At 44.9% G+C, this 20159-nt stretch overlaps 1 protein-coding gene across 4 annotated transcripts in view; it reads right to left on the minus strand.

Moving 5' to 3' along the window:
- The window catches only part of LRGUK (leucine rich repeats and guanylate kinase domain containing), a 114491-nt gene extending 94879 nt beyond the window's left edge, over positions 1-19612 (minus strand). For 2 of the 4 annotated variants that reach the window (XM_084787374.1, XM_084787377.1), the window contains exons 1-5: positions 19311-19612; positions 12502-12609; positions 9968-10049; positions 6095-6195; positions 2189-2270 (exon numbers count right to left, since the gene is read on the minus strand). In XM_084787374.1, the coding sequence (XP_084643500.1) occupies positions 2189-2270; positions 6095-6195; positions 9968-10049; positions 12502-12609; positions 19311-19604 (667 nt within the window). In that variant the 5' untranslated portion in view covers positions 19605-19612. Of the gene's footprint in view, positions 1-2188; positions 2271-6094; positions 6196-9967; positions 10050-12501; positions 12610-15509; positions 15735-16147; positions 16167-16321; positions 16483-19310 lie in introns of those variants that run through there. The other 2 variants (XM_084787375.1, XM_084787376.1) reach the window with 2 other exon arrangements.
- Positions 19613-20159: the final 547 nt, after the last annotated feature.

The raw sequence follows: 20159 nt of genomic DNA on the forward strand, positions 1-20159 counted from the left end.
CACCAAGTCTGATGACCTGAGTTGGATCCCTGAAATCGAATGGTGGAAAGAGAGAACTAATTACAAAACGTTGCCCTCTGACCTCTGTATGCACATTGTACTACATTCACCACAACATGCATGCATGCAAAATAAGTTATAAAATATAATTTAAAAAAGTTTAAAGAGTGCTGGATTTCATTCAATTTTATATATCACTTGAGTTTCTTTAGGGGAAAAAAAAGGGTTTATTTCCCCAAATCTGTTAATGTTAATTATATTTATACAATTTCTAATATTAAGCTGTTTATAATTTTATTTCATCAATAGCTCAAGAAGGGCAGTTCGTTTTGTCTATTAGTAGCCGTAGTTTTTTTGAACACAGGTAAGGACACCATGGTATACTCATATGCCCATTTCTATTAGTCTTGATATAATAATTACTTCTCTTTATATGTCAGTGATAAGACTCAACAGCTGTGCCAGATGTCAACATTTTAAAAAAGAAAACTTAATTCCTTCCTTTAGGATGTCACAATATTACTTGATATTCACATAGTTCTAATGTTTTACTTTTGTACATGTAAAGCTACATTGATTTTAAAAAATGAAAACCCTCATGATAGAAATGTTTGAGTCTACAGTGTGTGAGAGTTGTTCTCTTTGGCAATCCTGTGCTGCACACTGAAGACAGCGTTCCACATGGAAAGTCCTCTAACTCTACACTGCTCTATGGGTACCCCGAGGCAGAGGTGCCGAGTGTCTGCTGACAGGCAGGGCTCTAGGGTTCAGACAGCTTTTTAGTTGTAATGTGCACTCAAATTGTCCAGATGCTTGGTTCCAATAGGCCTTGGGCACAGCCCGAGGATCTGGATTTCAAGAAAGTTCCAGGTTGTGCCATCCTTGTCCCTCTGGCCAGACTCTGGCATAACCAAAGATGAGTGGATTTCTAAGCCAGGTGGCTTCCGAGTTCTTCCTTCCCCCCTCCCCGGCCTCTCTCTCTCTCTCTCTCCCTCCCTCCCTCTGAACATTCAGTACACATGACGGTCAAGCATGAAGCCAAGGTTCAATAGGAAGGTGTTGCTTAACATGTGTGCCTCTGGTTTGCTAAGGAAACATTTTGTTTAAATCATTATCTGATGTATGTATTGGAGTTATCATGAGCACCATCTCGCTGTTTGCTCACTGCTTATTTTCATCTATAAGTGCACATGGAGCGGGGTATGTACTAGCCTTCTACATATAAGTCAATACTTTCTCTGCAAAGTACATCTCCAAGCTCACCGCCTCTGCAGTCTCAGACTCGTTACACACAGGCTGCTGCCTCAGCCCTGGAATGAGGCCCTCAGGGGCATCAACTCATGCTCCACCCCCACCTAACTCTCAAGTGGGGAGGAAGAGACTTTCTGAGCAACAGAAGGCATTGCTCTCTTATTACCCAGAGAACATCAGTCCCTGGTGTAAAGAAGACTCAAGCTCATTAGATTCACAGACCTTCAGTTAACTCTTTTAGGCTCCAAAAGTTGAAGTTGGCATTGTTTGCATGGGAGCCTGACTCATGAAATACATACATACATACATACATACATACGTACATACATACATGTTCCTGAAGGTACCTGCACATAAAAAATGGGCTTTTCTTTTGTTTTAAGTTAAAACATATTTGAATATACTCATAGGGCTGGAGATACAGGTCTACATTAGAACACTTAACCAAATATGTGTGAGGTCCCCAGTTTGATCCCAACACATAGATAGATGGACACATAGAACATACTAGAATGCTTTGTTTTATTTAAAAGCAAAAGTATGAATTCTTCTGTAGAATAACTACTAATTTCCTTCATGATAAAGCTAGCCTTTCAGATTCTGAACTTGTATAAAATAAGCCAAAGGGTCAAGTAAATTTGAAGAAGCATGCTCATTAAACAGGCCTTCCGTAGCCCTAGAATCAAGAACAAGCTCACACTCATGTCAAGGACCACCTTTCTTGGCTTGCAGGGGTTAGAAGCCCACAGCAAGCTCTAGCCTGGAGCACTGATCCTTGATAAACAAATAGCATTCCTTGTTTTATGACTATCGGTTGTTAGTTACATGAGACACACTCTTCAGGGAAATCACTTATCGTGCCTTTCCATGTACCCTGGAACACCCTCTCCGATGAGGCTAGTCACCATAGTAACCCCTTTACGCATTCAAAGGATACTGTCCAAAATCAGTTGAGTGAGACTGTTGTATGCTGACAGGTCCTCCATTTCAGAAATCAGGTTAGAGGAAAAATCCACTTTCTGGTGACAAAAAGAGACTATGTTACATGTTGTTTCCTTCCAAGCTCACTACAGTGTTTAATAACAGTTGAGTTTCCGTGTATGGACTTAAAATTGACAGCTAGAGGTGTACTATAGTCAGGCCAGGCCCTTTCTCTCTCTCTCTCTGTTTGTCTTTTCTAAACAGGACCCCATTGTCACCACCTGAAGAGGGAACTGAGAAGGAAAATCTTCACGGCCCACGAGGATAGATCCACAACCTAAGGTTTCATTTCCTCGCTGTCCCTCCCCCCCCCTCCCCCTCAGGGTCTCACTCACTACAGAGCCCTGGCTGGCCTGGAAACTCACAGAGATCTGCCTGCCTCAGCCTCTCACATGCTGGGATTACAGGCTCTCACAGCTCTGTTGGGTTAGCTAAGACGATGCATTGACTCCACCAGGAAGCTTTCACCCTTTCGGATGCACAAGATCCCTAGGGTTCAAAGACCTCATCAAGGCAGTTCAGCACCTGGCGAGCACCTCTCTGAAAGACCGGCTATGAATTCTCCAAGAAGTTAGAGGTCTAAAGATGGAGTACATGGTTTGTTTTCTTGGTTTGTGAGGTCTTCTGGAGAGGGGATTGGGTGATGAGAAGAAACTCCTGGAATAACTTCTGAGGGCAGGGGTGGGCTGCTCCTGTGACTGACTTCCTTGCTCTGCAAAGCAGAGAGGGCAGAGGAGCACACTCTAAGCAAATGCAGCTCTTGATAGGCTTGAGACCACACAGGCCCCTGATGAGTATAGGCAGAGAGACACAGAGAGACAGAGACAGAGACACAGAGAGGTATAGAGACAGACAGACAGAGAGAGACAGAGAGACAGACAGACAGAGACAGAGACAGACAGAGACAGAGACAGAGACAGAGAGACAAGAGAGACAGAGAGCTGAGAGAGACAGAGACAGAGAGACAAGAGACAGACAGAGAGACAGAGAGATAGAGAGACAGAGAGACAGGAGACAGACAGACAGAGAGACAGAGAGAGACAGAGAGACAGAGAGACAGGAGACAGACAGAGAGCTAAGAGAGAGAGGGAGGGAGGGAGGGAGGGAGGGAGGGAGGGAGAAGGAAAGGGAGAGACTTGATCAAAGTAGAATGACTGGAAACTATCTAAGAGACCAAGGTGTTTCGATCTCAGTATAGAGAATGCCAAGTTCTTGATTTCGAATAGATTTTCATTTTGGTTCAAGCCTAAGCAGAAAAAAAAATGGATCTAAGTCAACTAGGTTTATAAACAAAATAAATATATAATAAAAGGTAAGAGTTGCTGTTCATTCATTCCTTAAAATAATGTTTTTTGGTTGAATATTTGAGTCCAACAGAAGGAAGCTCATCCCATGTTCTAGGGCAATGGTTCTCAAATTGGTTAGACTATTAGGGTCACCTGGGGACCACTGAACAAGTCCAAAGCCCAGGCCTTTCCTTGAGCCACTTAAATCAGAATCTCTGGCAATCGGATCTACACCTTAGTAAGTCTCCAAGCTCCCCCACGTGATTCCAGGGGTGAAAGGTCTAGGAGCCAGCATTCTTGTGACCTCTTATAGCACAGCCTATGCATCAGCCTCCCTGATAGCCAGCTGGACTAGGAAACTCAGTCTTTGGCACGCCTCTTGCCAAACTTCAGGCTAGACTCTTACTTTGCCGAGAACCGCAGGTGGCCTAGGTGGCCCTGGGAGCAGGAGAAATGATTCTCCACACTCAGCAAGCTGCTCCCTAAACCACAAATCATTCACGCGTGTTTCATTCCTGCCTTCACAGAACGAGCTTAAAAGCAAATGCGAAGAGCGAGGCAGAGGGCTCTGGCCTCTGTCAGGGGCACTGGTCGCGTACTCAGCACTGTTAAGCTCTGTTGAAAGTCATATTCATGTCAATCATAAGTTCATAAAATTCTTACTGTATGTATTCCTTCTGATGGTTGTTTTCTATAAGTAAGAAAAGATGTAGGGGACAGGACAATATGGCCCCCTAACTGGTAGCTCTTAGATTCTCTCTTGATATTTTGGCTACCTTGAGCAAAAGAAATGTTAGCCAGCCAGCCTACCCCAATGCCAGCACCAGCCATTCTGAGCAACCCATAGAATCCTTGCAAAAACTACCTAATAATCACAGCTGATGGCTCCAGTTGCTGAAGGCGCAGCCTCTGTCAGGGCAGATTCACTTTTACACAAGACTTTTTTTTTTTTTTTTTTTTTGGTCATGACTCTAGGTGGGCTTGCAATCATATCCACCAAGGTCAGAGGGAGCTCACTTCCCTGAGACACTGTTCTAACTGGTGGGAAAGCACTGGTGCAAATACAGCTTTTCATTTCCATGCAAGATGAGCTGTGATTGGTCCAACACAACTCCTCTTGTTATGTAAGCAAGCTGTTCTGTTTCCAGGAGTAAGCTGGCTGAGGGACCTTTTTTCCTATGCTGGCTCCCATGGTGGTACAGCAATAGGCCCAAAGAAGGCTTCTCTGGGGTGAATGGTGACATGAAGGAAGCAGCAACAGGGACAGCAGAGCATCAGTGACAGCAGAAGCACCAAAGTGACAGCAGCAACAACAGTTGCACAGCTAACAAGCCAAGTTACAAAAGGTGGCCGGGCATCTGGCCCCTCGGTGGCTGATGAAGAGGCAGCTGGGCAGTTTGAGAGATTGGCCAGAGCAGGAATAGGGTGACTAGAGGGGACTGTGGGCAGAGGCTGGAGGAGCATGGAAGGCTATGCGAGCCAGAGAATGGAAACTGCTGGCTACTGTCACTGAAGAGTTCCAGAGTCAGCTGCTGCACACCTTGGAACCCTAGCCGCTATCAAAGGCTGAGAGAATTCCTGCTATCCAGGCCTCACCGGAAGCTGCAGTGACAGCTACTACCAAAGGCTATCTGTGGAGGAGGTCTGACTTCCCAGGCTACACAACAGCCTATACAGGCTTGCAGGAGCTCTAACACCAGACGGTGCTGCCTGCTGCTGCTCCCACCTGTGCCCATCAAACACTAAGGGGAACAAAGCTGCCAGCCACCAGTGCTGAGAGAAGCATGCATCACTGACCCTGATTACTATCTGGGCAGAGCCAGCTGAAAAGTAATAAAAGCATTATTTTCTTTAAAAGCCACGGTTGGATAAGGAAGAGGACGGAGTTTGCACACTAGAATTGTGCTGGTATAACAAAAGAAACACAGTAGACATTACTACTTAAATAAGGGCAAAGGATCAACATGTGGAGACACATGCCTGAACTCCCAGCATTCAGGAGGCTGGGGCCAGAAGGGCAGGAGTTTGAGGCCAGATTGAGCTACACAACAAGACCTACCTCCCAAAACCAAATAAATAATAATCAATGAAAATCTTTTTAATCTAAGAAAATAAAATAGCTGGGCAACGGTGGCTCATGTCTTTAATCCCAGGACTTGGGAGGCAGAGGCAGGCAGATCTCTATGAGTTCGAGGCCAGCCTGGTCTACAGAGAGAGTTCCAGGATAACCAGGACGGTTACAAAGAGAAACCCTGTCCTGAAAAAAGAAAAAAGAGAAAGAAGATGAGGAAGAGGAGGGAGGAAGAAGAAGAAGAAAAGGAGGGAGGAGGAAGAGGAAGAAAAATGTGACCAAGAGAACAGAAGGAATAAGGTATCAGAAAGCTCTCTCAGGGACTGTGCGCTGACGGGGCATCTCTTAGCAAAGCCAGCGACACAGACACTTGTCTGTATTCAGTTCAGGCACTCACACAGTCAGTCTGCATCTTCTCTCTGGCTTCTCCCATTAGTTCTCTCTAGATTGTTTAAGCACTATGGCAGCCACTTACCCTATGTGAACAGCATATTGCTAAGTATACCTTGAGATTTTTGGGTGGTATGAAATCGAAGAAGGTAGTCAGCTTGTTCTGAGAAGCGTTTAGTTCCAGAAGATATGGCATGTTGCTCACACAGGACAAATCTGGGGACAAAAATAGGTAAATCAATAAGATACCAGAAAAAGTCATTCAGCACGCTAGATCAAAACACCTTTTTTTTTTTTTACCCCTTGACAGGATCTCACTGTACAGCTCTGGCTGGCCTGGAACTCACTATGTAGACCAGGCTGGCCTAGAACTTAGAGAGATCTGCCTACCTCTGCCTCCTGAGTGCATGCCCTAGCACACTTGGCCTGTATCAGAATAATTTTTAATTATGCTGGTTGCAAGCCCATCCCAAATATTCCAGCTGAGTCGAATTCATAAAAATCAGGAATGTGACATAGTTTTTAAAGTGTAGAACAGACAAAATCAGGCATGCTCAGGGTACAGGAGAAGGTGGGGGGGGGTATAGATTAAGAGAAGCAGAGGCGGGGAGCGGGGTAGAAGAACCACAAAAACATACTTTGTCCTAACATGTCATAACAGTATCCACACACTAGGATTTGACTTAAGGAATCATTTTGTTTTTAAAGATGTGTAAGGCCCTCTACGAGCCAATCACCGCTCTCTCTTCCCGAGGCCCTATTCTTCTTCCACCTCCTCTATTTCTAGGATGTCCGAGCAACCAATGGCTGAGGCCCCTTGCATGTCCCCACTCACTTTCCCACAATCTGCTAACCCCTAAGGGCTTGAGATATTACCAGACTTTCAGGAAAGGATGAGAAACTGTAAAGCCTTAGACAATCCTCCTGATAATTAGCTCCTAAATGACTGAATTAGGTCTTTTCAGAAGATTGGAAATACCACAATTAGGGAACGCTCTGCTGCGAATTCAATTTTGTTTTAGTTGGATTTAACCCTCAATCTCATTAATTATTTGAGGTGATTTAGATTGTTGCTTGTTATTGGGCTTTGCTCTGGATTGGTTCAAAGTTACATCTGAGTTCTGCATTTCATGTCAAGTGATCTGCCCAGGCTTGATGCTGAGTAGAGCACTGTGCTAACGGAGGGCACGTGTGGAATTTCACATGGACTGTGGGTGGGACGCAGCATTCGCCATTCCTTGTTGCAGCAGGGGCACTTTTGGCACCAGAATGAAAGAATCCACAGTTAGGGTTCTAGCCGTGCCAGTACACAAGACAGCAGTGCCGACCACAGGCAAGGCCACACCAAGCTGCAGAGACACCCGCAGAGTGGAAGGGGGTGGCACGCCGGCTTTGTCTTGGGCAGAGTTGGCAGGCAATGAGATCCATCATGCATTTTGTGGTGGTCTGAGTGAGAAATGTTCCCCATAGTCTCTGGCATTTGAATGATTGTTCTCCAGATGACAGCTGTCTGGGTAAAAGCTGTAGGAAGTGTGTCACTGGGGGCAGGCATTGACGTTTTAAGAGCCACACACCATTCCCAGTTCACTCTGCTCTCTACATGAGGTTCCAGATGTGAGCTGTCCACTCTCCTCCAGCTGTTGTCGCTGTGCCTGCTGCCTGCTGACATTATGGACGCTAACCATTTGGAACTGGAAGCCCACACAAACTCTTTCTCTTATAAGTTGCCTTGGTCATAGAATTTTATTATGAACAGAGAAGGAATTAATATGCCTGGTCAAGGGTCTCTGAAGCTGGAAAAGTCCCACCAACTTCGACTTCAGTTCTCTGGATTAAACCATACCCTAGCTGTGAACACCTTGGAGGTAATATGTTGGGCTATTAACATTTTAGTAGGTATCAGTGGGCCAGTCAAGTACGGCTGCCTGTGAGATGAAACCGATGGAGAAGCCAAGTGTTCACCAGTTTGTACCCATTGCCCCATCCATAACCTGCCCATTCTGCGTATAGCTGCACATCATGAAAAGTGGTCTCAAATGTATTAGTGTCCACAGAGGCCCTGAGCTCATGCTGGGGTTCATCTTCAATGCCAGTCACATGGATATCTGTTTTAGAGTGGAAGAATCAGCTAATATTTAGACAGATACAGCGAGATGGTAACTACATCTCAGATTCTCTACATAGCTGTGACAGAAATGGTCCCTAGGTTGCTAACTTCTTTTGTACTCCCTCCTTGGTGCAGTAACCTTTTTGTCCACCAGATGGCAAGAGTACCTTGTGTCTACACCAAGGGTTCTGGGCCAGCAGCAGCAGCCTCACCCAAGCTTACTGCAAATGTAAATTCTCAGCCTTCACCCCCCCCCCCCCAACCCCCGGTTCTACTGAGTCAGAAACTCCGAGGGTGGACCTCAGCAATCTGTGTGCTAAGACAGCTGAAAGTTGAAATGTGGTCTACCTCAGGACACTCCCTGTAAGGCTGACATCCCCCAAAGAAAAATGTCCTGCTAGCCCGACACACGTGGCAGACTCTCAGATTCCTGATGGAGATCCAATGAGGAGTGGTCTTCCTGTAGAGGGGAGTGCCTTGAGTGGCGGGATATGAAGCTACATCTCTTGCTGTTGGCATTAAGCATCATCAGAGCCTCCCAGGAGGCTGCGGTTTCTTACTCAGTAAAGGGGGAGTCAGTCTTGGAGATCTGGGGTGGGCACAGCAAGCATAATCAGCCTTTAGGTGTGGGGTGGGCAGACCTTTCCTGTCAGTAACAGCTAAAATGTCTTCCTAATGGTTAGGGTCATAGCACAATCTGGGATTTTCTTTAAAGTAACATGGGGAGAAAGAGACAGGGAGGGTCACATAGAACAAGACTGGCCCTCAGCTATTACTGCTGAGCCTCAGGATTCATTCCAGAATTTTCTCTGCTCATGTGCTTGTTTGCACTTTCCTAAAGTGGGATTATAAAAAATAGAAAAAACAATGTAATGGTCTCTCAAACAGTGGTATTTGAAATAGAATACAATGGTCTTCTGCGCTCTAGGCTTGGACTTTAATTACTAGAGTCAAATGAGCAGAATCAAAAAAAAAAAAAAAAGAAACCATTATCAGCAGCATTAAGACTTTCTTTAAGGTAGGTGAAAGAAAAAAGTAGAAAGAGACAGTGGAGAAAGCAGGTCAGAAATAAGTAGTTGCTTGTTTCTCTAGAAGTCTAAAGAAAAAAATGTATACGTTAACATGAAATAAGATCAGAAAATTAGAAACAAGGGCCAGGCTTTGAAGAGAGTGCAACAGTTGTAGGGCTACATTCATCGTGAAGAAGGAAGTTACAGGGACAAACGCCGACACTTGCAGACAGTGTGCTCAAAAGGGTCAATGGACACACACACAGATCAGATAGGAGGACTCTGCAAAGCCCTGGGACTCAAACATTAGAAATGGGAGGAGCTAGCTAGGATGAAAATACAAATGGAGAAGCAAAACAAAAAGTCCATGGGAGGGTGGAGAAAGCTAATTCATCTGAGCTAGTAACTGGTTCAAGAGATGAGCACCATCTGTCCTTGGAGAGGGGTGGACCAGGGAGAGAGGGGAGATGGGGAGTGACTTTGGGGAAGGGAGGGAGGGGAACTGGAGTCAGGATGTGATGTGTGAGAGAAGAATTAAAAAATAAACAGAAGAAGAGGGCTTCACCAAACATTCTGCAAGTGCTGAAGGGATGACAGGCGAGGATGCACCTCAACTGGTCCAAACAGTGATGACTTCTCTCCACTCCTGGACCATCTCTCTCTCTCTCTCTCTCTCTCTCTCTCTCTCTCTCTCTCTCACCCCTGCCCCCATTCTCGATTTCTCCATGGAAAACAATGAATTGATATGTAAATTGATCTACAAATCACTTATATCAAACCCGGTATTATTAAACTACATTAAATCCTGTGTGTGGCCTGTAAATCTTCGCACTAGTTCAATGATCAATCTACTCAGCTGCCAGTCACGTACCTTCAATCTTGTTTGCCGAAAGATTCAGCTTCTGTAGGTGAACATAGTTACGCAGAATGCTAATGTTGATTAGGTCACTGTGCTGAGAGGAAGAAAAGGGGGTAAGGCTTTAATGTGGCGTTTGTGGAAGCCTGCCAGCAACACCTAGAAACAACCCTGATGGAAAGAAATTCAGAATTTCTTTCCAAAGTATAGGAGTAAGAGAATAAAATCTAAGGCCCACTACTAATGGAATCTATAGATCGCACACACAAAAGGATTCCTTCCGAGGAAATACTAGTTGGCCAGGCACGGTGGGATATGCTTTTAGTCAAGGCAGAGGCAAGAGGATCTCTGTGAGTCTGAGGCCAGCCCAGGCTACCCAGGAAGACCCTGTCTCCAAAGGAAGAAGAAAAACAAAGAAAGCAGTTATTAGCCTAATAAATTAGTGTTATCAGCAAGAACAAGACTCACGAGAAGGCAGGTGACAGCGGGGTTCTAGGGAACCTCTAGAGCAGAGTTTGAAATAAAACTTATGGCAATAAAGACCACGCCTTCATTTAACCAGAGAAAAGCAAATGCTGGGAGTCACATGAAGTTTTGAGGGGACATCACAGTTGTGAGGAGTATTAACAACACACACTGCAAAGAGAAGCACGGAGTGGCGTGTGGCCAAGCCTGCGCTGCAGAGCATCCTAGGGGGCTGCAGTATCTGACTCTACTTAGTCTCTGTCCAAATTTCAGGCCAGAAAACGGTACTCAAAGAAGGTTCAAGTGGAGTCAGGAGGGAATTTGATCCCATGGGATGAAGACGTATACTAGTGGCATGTGTCATTTTGTCACAGGCAGTAAAAAGAACCAAAGGCAACTAATACACAGCTGTTTGAAAGCAAGTTCTCATGTAGGGGAGCAGTAGTTGTTTCAAGTGACAAATCAGCATTGAGTGCCTACTGTGCACATCATTGTGTGTGGTGAGAAAACAAGGAGGGCTCAATTGTGCCTTTAAGAAGTTAGGGCTTTGGCAGGAGAGACAGTATGTACACAAGTAATTAGAGAAAGTCTAATAATAATAATAATAATAATAATAATAATAATAATAATAAATTATTATTATAATACTATATTGTGGCATATAACTATGATATATTATATAATAATATTATATTAATAATATAATTACTGTTATTATTATATTATATATAATTATATTGATGATGTAATATATAATAATATTATATTATAATGATATAATAACAATATATTATTTTTATTATTCATTATCATTATTACTATTTATATCAAAGGAAGATTCAAGGGGGAAATCACTGAACCAAAAGTGTATTCACTGAGTCAGGTTATTGTGGCCAAGTAATTCAACACATAATATTTCAACAGTAAGGAGGTCAGTGGCAAAATAAATTAAGCTTCATCCCTCTGGCTGAAATGAGATTTTAAGGACTGCTTTTTCAGCAGACCGACTTAAGGCATAGCACTACATACATAAACAGACCATTGGTGGAAATGGACCTATATGTGGCTGTAGAGTATCTGTTTGTACAGGTGTTGGTGCACATGTGTGTAAGAGGCGCGCACACACACACACACACACACACACACACACACACACGAGCTAGTAAAGGGCCGTGCTAGATTTCAGGTGTTGTCCTCACCCACCTTTCGCCTTAGATATTGAGGCAGCATCTCTCACTGAGTCTGGAGCACATTTCATCTAGACAAGGTCGCCATAGCAGCATGGCTGGACCCAAACTCCAGCCTGCACACTTACACCCTAAGCTCTTTACCCACTGCCATCTCCCCAGCCCCTTGGTTTGTTGTTTGATGGGTTGGTTGGTTGGTTTTGTTTTGTTTTTTTGGTTTTTTGGGGGAGTGGGTTTTTTTTTGTTTTTTGTTTTTTGTTTTTTTGTAATGGAAGCAAAAAGAGTTAAATTACTTTTCTAGGACTCTGAGCAACAGCAGAGATGCTAAGCCATGGGTGGTCAGCTCTTATATCCCCTCACAGCCAACGCGGAGCCAAGACTCCATGCTACTCACGGACTAGGGTTGAAATCTTGAAAATTGATGGATGACAATAGATTTTGTTTTGCTTTAATGATAGGTATCTTTATGAAAATAAAAGATAGCACAAAGCTACTTATGTCTTGACATACTTCAGAGGAAAATCAATATCACAATACTTGGTTCCCTGGGACTCAGATAGAGTTTAGCTGGGCTTTGGCCAATCAGAATGACAATTCTTACAGAGTTTTTGATTGGTTTTACAGATCCAGATTCTATCTCCTGAAGAAAGCATTGATTACTATAATATAGACTATTTAGGATGAAAGAGAGTGTAAAGAGACTAAAAACAAAAGAACATGGGAAGCTGAGACTGGCACGGCCGAGGCGCTCTGAAGTCTAACATTTACACGCACATCTCCCATTGCTAATTTCCACCAAGCACGAGGCCCTGAGGTTTGCCACCCCTACATGAGTAACAAAGAAAACAAATGTGGTCTGGCCATGTTGCCAGCCTACAATCGTCCTGTCGTACTCACTGGTAAATTTAGGTTGAGGTAGACCTGCTCAGTCCCAGAGCCTGAGCGCCCCAGCTCACTGAGTGCTCCAGCCACCATATCCTCTCTCAGGGTCCCATCAAAGTCCTCCTGCAGAAAGCCAAGGGTGGACAAAGAACTTGCATTAGAAAGGCCGCTGTCCACCTTGTCCTATCCAGCTCCCAGAGAAAACACTACGGGGAGACAAGCACATACTATGTATGGTTAAGTAAATGCCACTGCCTTTCTTGTGCTACTTACATGTGGTGTTCGATGCTGAGAGAACACAGGGGTCATAGGAACATCAGTTTTAGTGGCCCTGTGTAAGAGCTCTGTTATCTCAACCTGCTGATTCTTCTGACAGCCCCGGGGTAGCATTCTTGTCTCCACTTTACAGATGAAGTAACTAAGGCTTAGAGGTTACCTTGCTCGAGATGACATGACAGGATGTAACAGAGCAGAAGCATTCCGGCTCTATCTGTGATTCTGCACTGGGCTGCTTGCCCACACCTCAAAAGAAGGTTACATCACATGAAGGCAGTGATGTCTTGAAATGTGGTATTCTTGCTGAACAAATCAAGTCCTCAGCCCACTCTCTAGGAGCTAGTTTTGTCAGATTCATTTACTTTATGAGATGATTTAATGGATGGCCGACACTTCCGGGAGAAGTCTTGCCCTTGGTCTACAGCCAATGGATGGGTATGGCATTTTCCCAGTGACGACAGACAGAAGAGACAAAATACCAGTCTACCTTGCACATCCACTGCCCTGAACTGTGCAATGCCCGGCACGGACACTGACATCAGCATGACGGCAGCAGACAGTCGTCATGGCAGCCACACTGACGTAAAGTACTTAACCACGATGAACGAGCATGTTAACTAGGATGGGGAAATATCCGTTCTTTAGTTCTCTATTAACCTGGGAGGCAAGAATGATATTTGGGTTGTTGGTCCTGAGGACCTGCGTTTGTGGATTCACGTCGCTCTAAGAGTTTCTCCCCAGGGAATGCTGCCCGCATGGAGAGGGAGTATGTCTTTTGTAGTCAGGCAGGCTCAGTTTGAACCCCACCTCTGCCATGTGACTTTGGGGGGGGGGGCGGGTGGTGGTAAAGCTTTCTCCTAGCCTCATTTCTCCACCTATAAATAGAAAGTGTGTTTTCCTTTAAAGGCGTTCCAGACACGCCATCCCTCCAAAGCAGGCTGCGTTTGGTGTATTGATTGTTTTGAGCTAAAGGTACTTGAAAACCCAGCAAATGCAAAGACTTTCTCTGAACTGCTTTTATCTACAGAGAGGCAGCTCCTTCAAAAGCAACTCGATTGTTATAAATCCCCTCCCCAGGAGTTTCATCAACTGGAGAAGATTGACCCTTGTCGTGGGAGCAAAGAGGCTGACACCACAGTCAGGTGGGCTTTGTCACAGCCTCTCATATCGCCCATCTGTCCTAAGAGCCTGTGTATCTCTCCATAAAAGCATTTGCCCCCCCCCATCCCTTTAAGTGGCCTACATTCCCTCTCCCCTTCCCCTGTTAACATAGTGTGTAAGCTCTCAAAGCCCACACAAATTTTTTTATTTCCAGATCAGCAGGTGGAGGCACTTCCAGGCTTGAGAACCAGAACACACATGGTAGGAGGAGAGAGCAAATTCCTACAAGTTGCCCTCTGACCTCCACATGTGTGGCACACACATGAATACATATTTATAATAGATTTTTTAACCATTTATTTATTTCATGTGTATGAGTGTTTTGCCTGCACATATGTATATGCATCCAGTGCCAGAGGAGGACAGAAGTGGGTGCTGGGGCCCCTGGCATTGGAGTTATGGATGGTTGCAAGCCACCAATTGAGTGCTGGGAACGAAAGCAGGATCCTCTGCAAGAGCCAATAAGTCCTCATCAGTGTTGAGTCATCTCTCCAGACCCTGTAATTGTTCGTTTGTTTCATTTTATCTGTATGGGTGTTTACTCTGCATGTATGTCTGTGTACCACATTCTTTTTTTTTTTTTTTTTTTTTTTTTTTTTGGTTTTTCGAGACAGAGTTTCGCTGTGTAGCCTTGGCTGTCCTGGACTCGCTTTGTAAACCAGGCTGGTCTAATCTGGTGCCCAGGGAACTCAGAAAAGGGCTGTTCTGGGCTTCCACAGATGGAATTGTGAGCCGTAATGTAGGTGCTAGAAATCAAACCTGGGTCCTCTAGCAGCTGATCATCTTAAGCACTGAGCCATCTCTCCAGCCCACACCCTGCTTGGTACTGGAACTATTCAGTGCTAGTTAGATTGTGGCTATTGAAGGAGACTCCACAACCAGTAAGTTACTAAGCCAGCATAAACCCTGACAACAATCTAGACACGTCTGTCTTTGTCCCCACAGATAAGGGTATAGTCTTCACCCCTCAACAAGGATACTTCTGTTTGCAACTGATGGAGACCACTAAAAGCAAAAACAAAACAAAAACCCTGTAATTAAAAAAAAATCTTTTCCTACGATAGTCCTGAGGCATGTGATATTAAAAACTAACACACTCATATTGTTAGTCTGTGTTAATCTAACCATCGCCACTTATTTCGTAGGCCCGGCTAGGAAAGCTAGAAGACTAGGAAGATCATTATTTTTCTCCTATCCCTTCTTTTTAATATTTTAAGGAGAATGAAAAATAGTGTATAGGGTGCTCTTGGCACAGTGCCTGGAACACAGAAAATGCTTCAGTAAGAGGCCAATGTCCCATGCTTGCCACACTGCTCACAAGTGGGGAAGGCATTCATGCCTGTACAGGAAGTGCCAGTGTCCTATGTACAACCTTGGAGGTGGTGGCATGGAAAAGATGCCGCCTTCCTCCCAAATTTCCCACCTAGAGCTCCACAGATCAACTGACCTCCTCCCCTCTCCACTTCCTCACTTATTCAGGAAGGCCTGTTTGTCACCATGGCTGTGGACATTGGGATGGGTACAGTTGCTTCATTCCTTCAGATCCCCAAGGCAAGGAAGGTTCCACCCAGCAAACCCCTACTTGCCTTTGAGGTTCCTGCAGGAGGCGTCATACCTTCCTCAGATAGACAAACACAACGACAATTTCTCGAGCCTCTTCACATTTGTCCCATCAGCAGCATAAGCCACGTGGGGATTTCCTTGCCCTGGCTGAGTGGGATCAGATAGCTATCACGTGGCTCTTTTACTCCCACATCTCTGGGCTGGTTCTGGTTTCTGGTTTCTGGTTTCTTTCTCGGACTCTTCTTCACCTGCATGTCAGTGAAGTGTCTGTTTTCCTAAGCTGCTGTTCCTGGTCCGTCTCCCCTCCCCTCCTTGGGCCTCCCTTCCCTTCCATTCTTCCTGGCCTATTTCATAAACCCAGTGCTATGAAATCCATAGCTCCCACCTCTGTGATCCCTCTTCCCTGATTTCCAATCATATGATTCTTAAACCAGTTCCTTCATATCTGTCCTCTCTTCCCATGGCAATGACCTAATCATCCCACCAATGACAATAACGCGTGATCAACCTATCATCCCAGGTGTCTGACACTTGATTAGGGATGATCTCATATGGTTTCTCGTTAACTCACTTTCTGTTCTGAGCACTACCTTAGTCCAGAGTCTTCCTGCTCTCCTGTAGATATTGCTAGAATATATACTTTCCTCTCATCTAAACTTACCTGATCATCAGAGAACTGTGCTTAAGCTATCAAGTGCCCTTGCCCAGCACAGAGTCCTTTACAACAGAGCCCTACCTCCACCACTTTCTCTGCTCTTACTTGTAACTCCTGAGCGGAGCTGTTCCCACCTCTGTCTGTGATGCTTCAGGTGCTAACTGCTCTGACTTTACTCACATCGTTCTGAGAGCATGGAGCATGCTGTCTTTAATTATATTTTTATCTTCCATCTTAGGTGCTGCTATCATCTGGTGCCTCTGTAACTTCTGAGAGCCCTACTCCATCTATGGGGTATAATGCTGAAAATCTTAAAGTTGTCTCTCATTAAACCTGAAACCTGTAACCATCCCAATGAACAGGCATTATGACTCACAGGTACTGGCAAAGGGAGGTTGTCATGCATCAAGTCTTGGGTCAAGACATGGTGAAAGAGTGCTTCCCATTAAAGCAATCATCCCATAAATGTTTGTTCAATAAGGCTAAAACCACTTAACAAGCTACAGGTTAAAACAATCAAAGACATCTGAACTATTATTTTTGTACCTGGACTATATTTAGTCCAAGTACTTCATTTTTTATTCACCTTTTTTATTTCTATGTGTGTTTATGTGCATGTGCACATACCATAGCGCGTGTGTGGAGGTCATAGGTCAACTCTGGGGCATCAAGTCTCTTCTTTCACGATGTGGGTCAAGGGGATTGAACTCAGGTCATCGAGCTTGGCAGCAAGTATCTCTGCCATCTCACTGGCCCTATGCTAAGCATTGTCCATATAGAATATCACTTAATGATCTTATGAGACGGGGGGGGGGGGGGTGATCATCAAACCCGTAGTTTGAGTTCTAGACAAGCTAAACAACTTATTCAAAGTCTTGGTACTAACAAAAGGCTAACCCAGGTCTCACCCACAAGCCTCCCATCCCAAAAGCAGTGCTAAAGCTACTCCCAACAGCTTCCCTTAAGCTCATTAGGGCTTCTGGAGCTTGAAGCCAGCTGCACTGCTGGTGATGGCCACTGCATTATTACTCACAATCAGGGTAAGATAGGGAGGCAACCACTCAACACGAACACGTATTTCATTATAGCTTTTCTGTTTATTCCACATTTTCAAACTTATGCAGTACCATGAGAAGCCAAAGTCAGCATCGAGCCGTTGAATGGAACTGGAAAGTCAGAAAGGAGTAGCCAGTTGAATGGAGCCCTTCTAAGGCTCGTTAATGGCAGGCTGAAGACAGGTTAACGATGGCCCTAATGAACCCATAGCTAAGGAGCCTGTGCTAATTAGAATCATAATGCATGCTGGTGGCTCATTGGTGAATTCCTCTGGGATGGAAGGTGGTGGAAACCACACAAACATTTCAAAGGAGCACAAACACCGCTACAGTTTGTGGTAGTCACTGCTGAAGGCAGCAGAATTAACCAACAAAGGAGAACAAAATAAATTATGGCTTTCTTCGTTTAAGTTTGTTTATTACTGTTGATGTTCTTGCTGTTGTTTTGAGGCAGGGTCTCACTGTGTGGTTCTACTAACAACGTTTCCAGCTAATCAGGAACTGGCAGTGTAGACCAGGATGACCTCTAACTCATGACAATCTTCCCATTCCTGCCTTCTGGTGCTGGGAGTGTAGGTAAGCAACCTGTTGCCAGCACACTTCTACAGCCAACTTCAAGCAGAATTAGAATGTAGCCAGCCCGTGAAGAAATAAGTGGAAAAGAGAAGACAAAAAGAGGGACGGGGGGGGGGGGGGGGGGGGAGGGGGAGACAAATATTCAAAATGAACAAAAGGGCATTGCAGACAAGAGCCCAAGGAAAGAAAGAAAATAATTGGAGTAACAGAAGGTTCGAGGGGGAAAGAATAAGAAATAAGACAAGTCAGGAAAGGAGTGTGTGCAAGGAAACGGGAATAAATGAGAGACACGTGTTTGAGATCAGGGAGAAAGTGGCCAGAAAGCGACTCTAGCCGGGAGAAGTTAAAGCGATTTATATGCTGAAGGAAAAGGAAGCGAGCCCAATACAAAGGCAAGAGTTGAAGTCAAGGAAAAATACTGATTCTGAGTAGCTAAAACAAAGAGAAAAGCCTAACTGTGTATGGGAGGGAAGCGAATCCATTTACGATTTTGAGGAAGAACAATTATTAGAAGCCAATAGAAAGAAGTAATGGAATGCGAAGTGAAAAGGAAGAAGAGGATAGGAAAGGCCAGCGGAGGGTGTGGGAACAAGGGCAAGTAGTAAAGAGAAGTAGAATTAAGTGCCTTGAAAATGGTCTGGAGAAAAGTAGCCAAGAGGTGGGAGTGTTGCTAAGGCCCTCCTGAGGGAGGGTGACCGCCCACGGCTTCCTTCTTGACCAGAAAGTGTGGGGGTGCTTAAATACACACGTACCCCCTAACAGTCAGAAGATCTCATAGGAAACCTCCCTGTAAGGCTCTCAGTGTCATCACCATGGCAATGGCAGTTACTACAGTTCTCATTCTGCTTGTCTTTGGAGTGTCTACTTCGTGAGGCTTAAGGCTGTAGGATTTGGTTTTCATAAAATCGCGCTAATGTAAAACCGTGCTTTGCAATCCTTTAAGAAGAAAGTTTTATAAAACTGTAAAGAGAACTACTGAAATGTAAGTTATTTTGTCATCAGCAGAGCATTTTGGATTATTTAAAAGAAAAATAGTCTTTTTCATCCTGGAACAAGGAGGACAATGAACGGCCCACAACTAAGAATAGTACAGAAGCACTTCAGTTTAGAGAGACATGCCAGGGATATCAAAGACAGACTCTTGTCTATTCATACTAAGGTAGTAGTAATTCTGTCAAGGTGTAATCTTGAAAGCATTAAACCCACAACCTCCATACAAATACACAGATTAATTTTCATACAACAGTAACAGTAACAGCGTGTAATCTGACCCAAGAAACCACAAAAAGGAAGTAGATATTTGAAGGGTTGGCCCTCCCCCGCCACCCCAGACAGGAGATGAAGAATGGCAGAAATAGGGGTGCAAAAGTAAGCAGGGGGAAAAAAAGCCCTGGCCATCTGGGAAAGGGGATGCGGAGCCTAAAGGAGTGGGCTAAGCCCTAGGCGGCTGGGATGCAGAAGCGAGCTGCCACTGAGGCAGCCAAGCTGGGCGGCTGGAGGGAGCCCGGGACTGGGGAGAGGGTTGTGGGGAGGCACACCTCCAAATTCAGCATTTCGGAATCCTCGGACTCTTCGGATTCCCCTTCGCCGCCCTCTTCTGCATCCGCTTCCACTTCAGCTTCCTGAGAGCGGTGGATGAGTTGGTGGAGAAGGTAGGAGGAGGCGCTTCTGAAATTCCCTTTCGTTCTCCGTCCCATGGGAAAAGAAGGCCATCGTTCCCTACGCTCTTTTTCTGTGAGCGACAGTATCGCCCGGGCTACTAAGCGAGAGGTGCCTAAGCGCCGCAAAGAGACCGCTGTCCATCTCGAGGGAGCTTTCTCCTGTGTCGCCATCTTGTTTATATGCGTTGCCTTGGAGACTGACGTCTTGGCCCGCGGTGCTGCAAAGAACTCTGGGGGCTGTAGTCCCAACTTTCCAGGCTAGAGCAGTCTGTCAGGGTCTGTGGATGTTAGTTTTTGCAGTCCTTTCTATACTGCTTCCTTTACTTTCCTCTTTATATTCAGTCGCTAGTTTTATTCGGTTTTGCTTGTATTATTTTAAATCTCTTTTCTCCACCTCTTTCCCCTTTCTTCCCCTGTGTGCCTTTCTTAGAACTTGTTCATCCCATACTTGATAATATTCACACAAGCATCCCCAGTGTGGCTTCATCTACACCACAGAGCTTTGAAAGGGTTTGGCATGCCTAATTCTGTCGGTTGGAAATGTAACACTATGCAGAGTGCAGTGGGAGGAGGTGAGAGTGTGACGTAGATGATTTAGAAACTACCAACGGGCTTTGGAGAGCTCACTGGTGTTTAATTTACATACCTGTCCCACTCTAAGTCTGGTCCTTGGGGGAGAACCAACTAGCAGTGAGTCAGGAGGGGCTGGTTGAGGACAGGAGTGGA

This window comes from Acomys minous, assembly GCF_964271855.1.
Source record: "Acomys minous genome assembly, chromosome: 6".
In the NCBI taxonomy this organism is placed as follows: Eukaryota; Metazoa; Chordata; class Mammalia; order Rodentia; family Muridae; genus Acomys; species Acomys minous.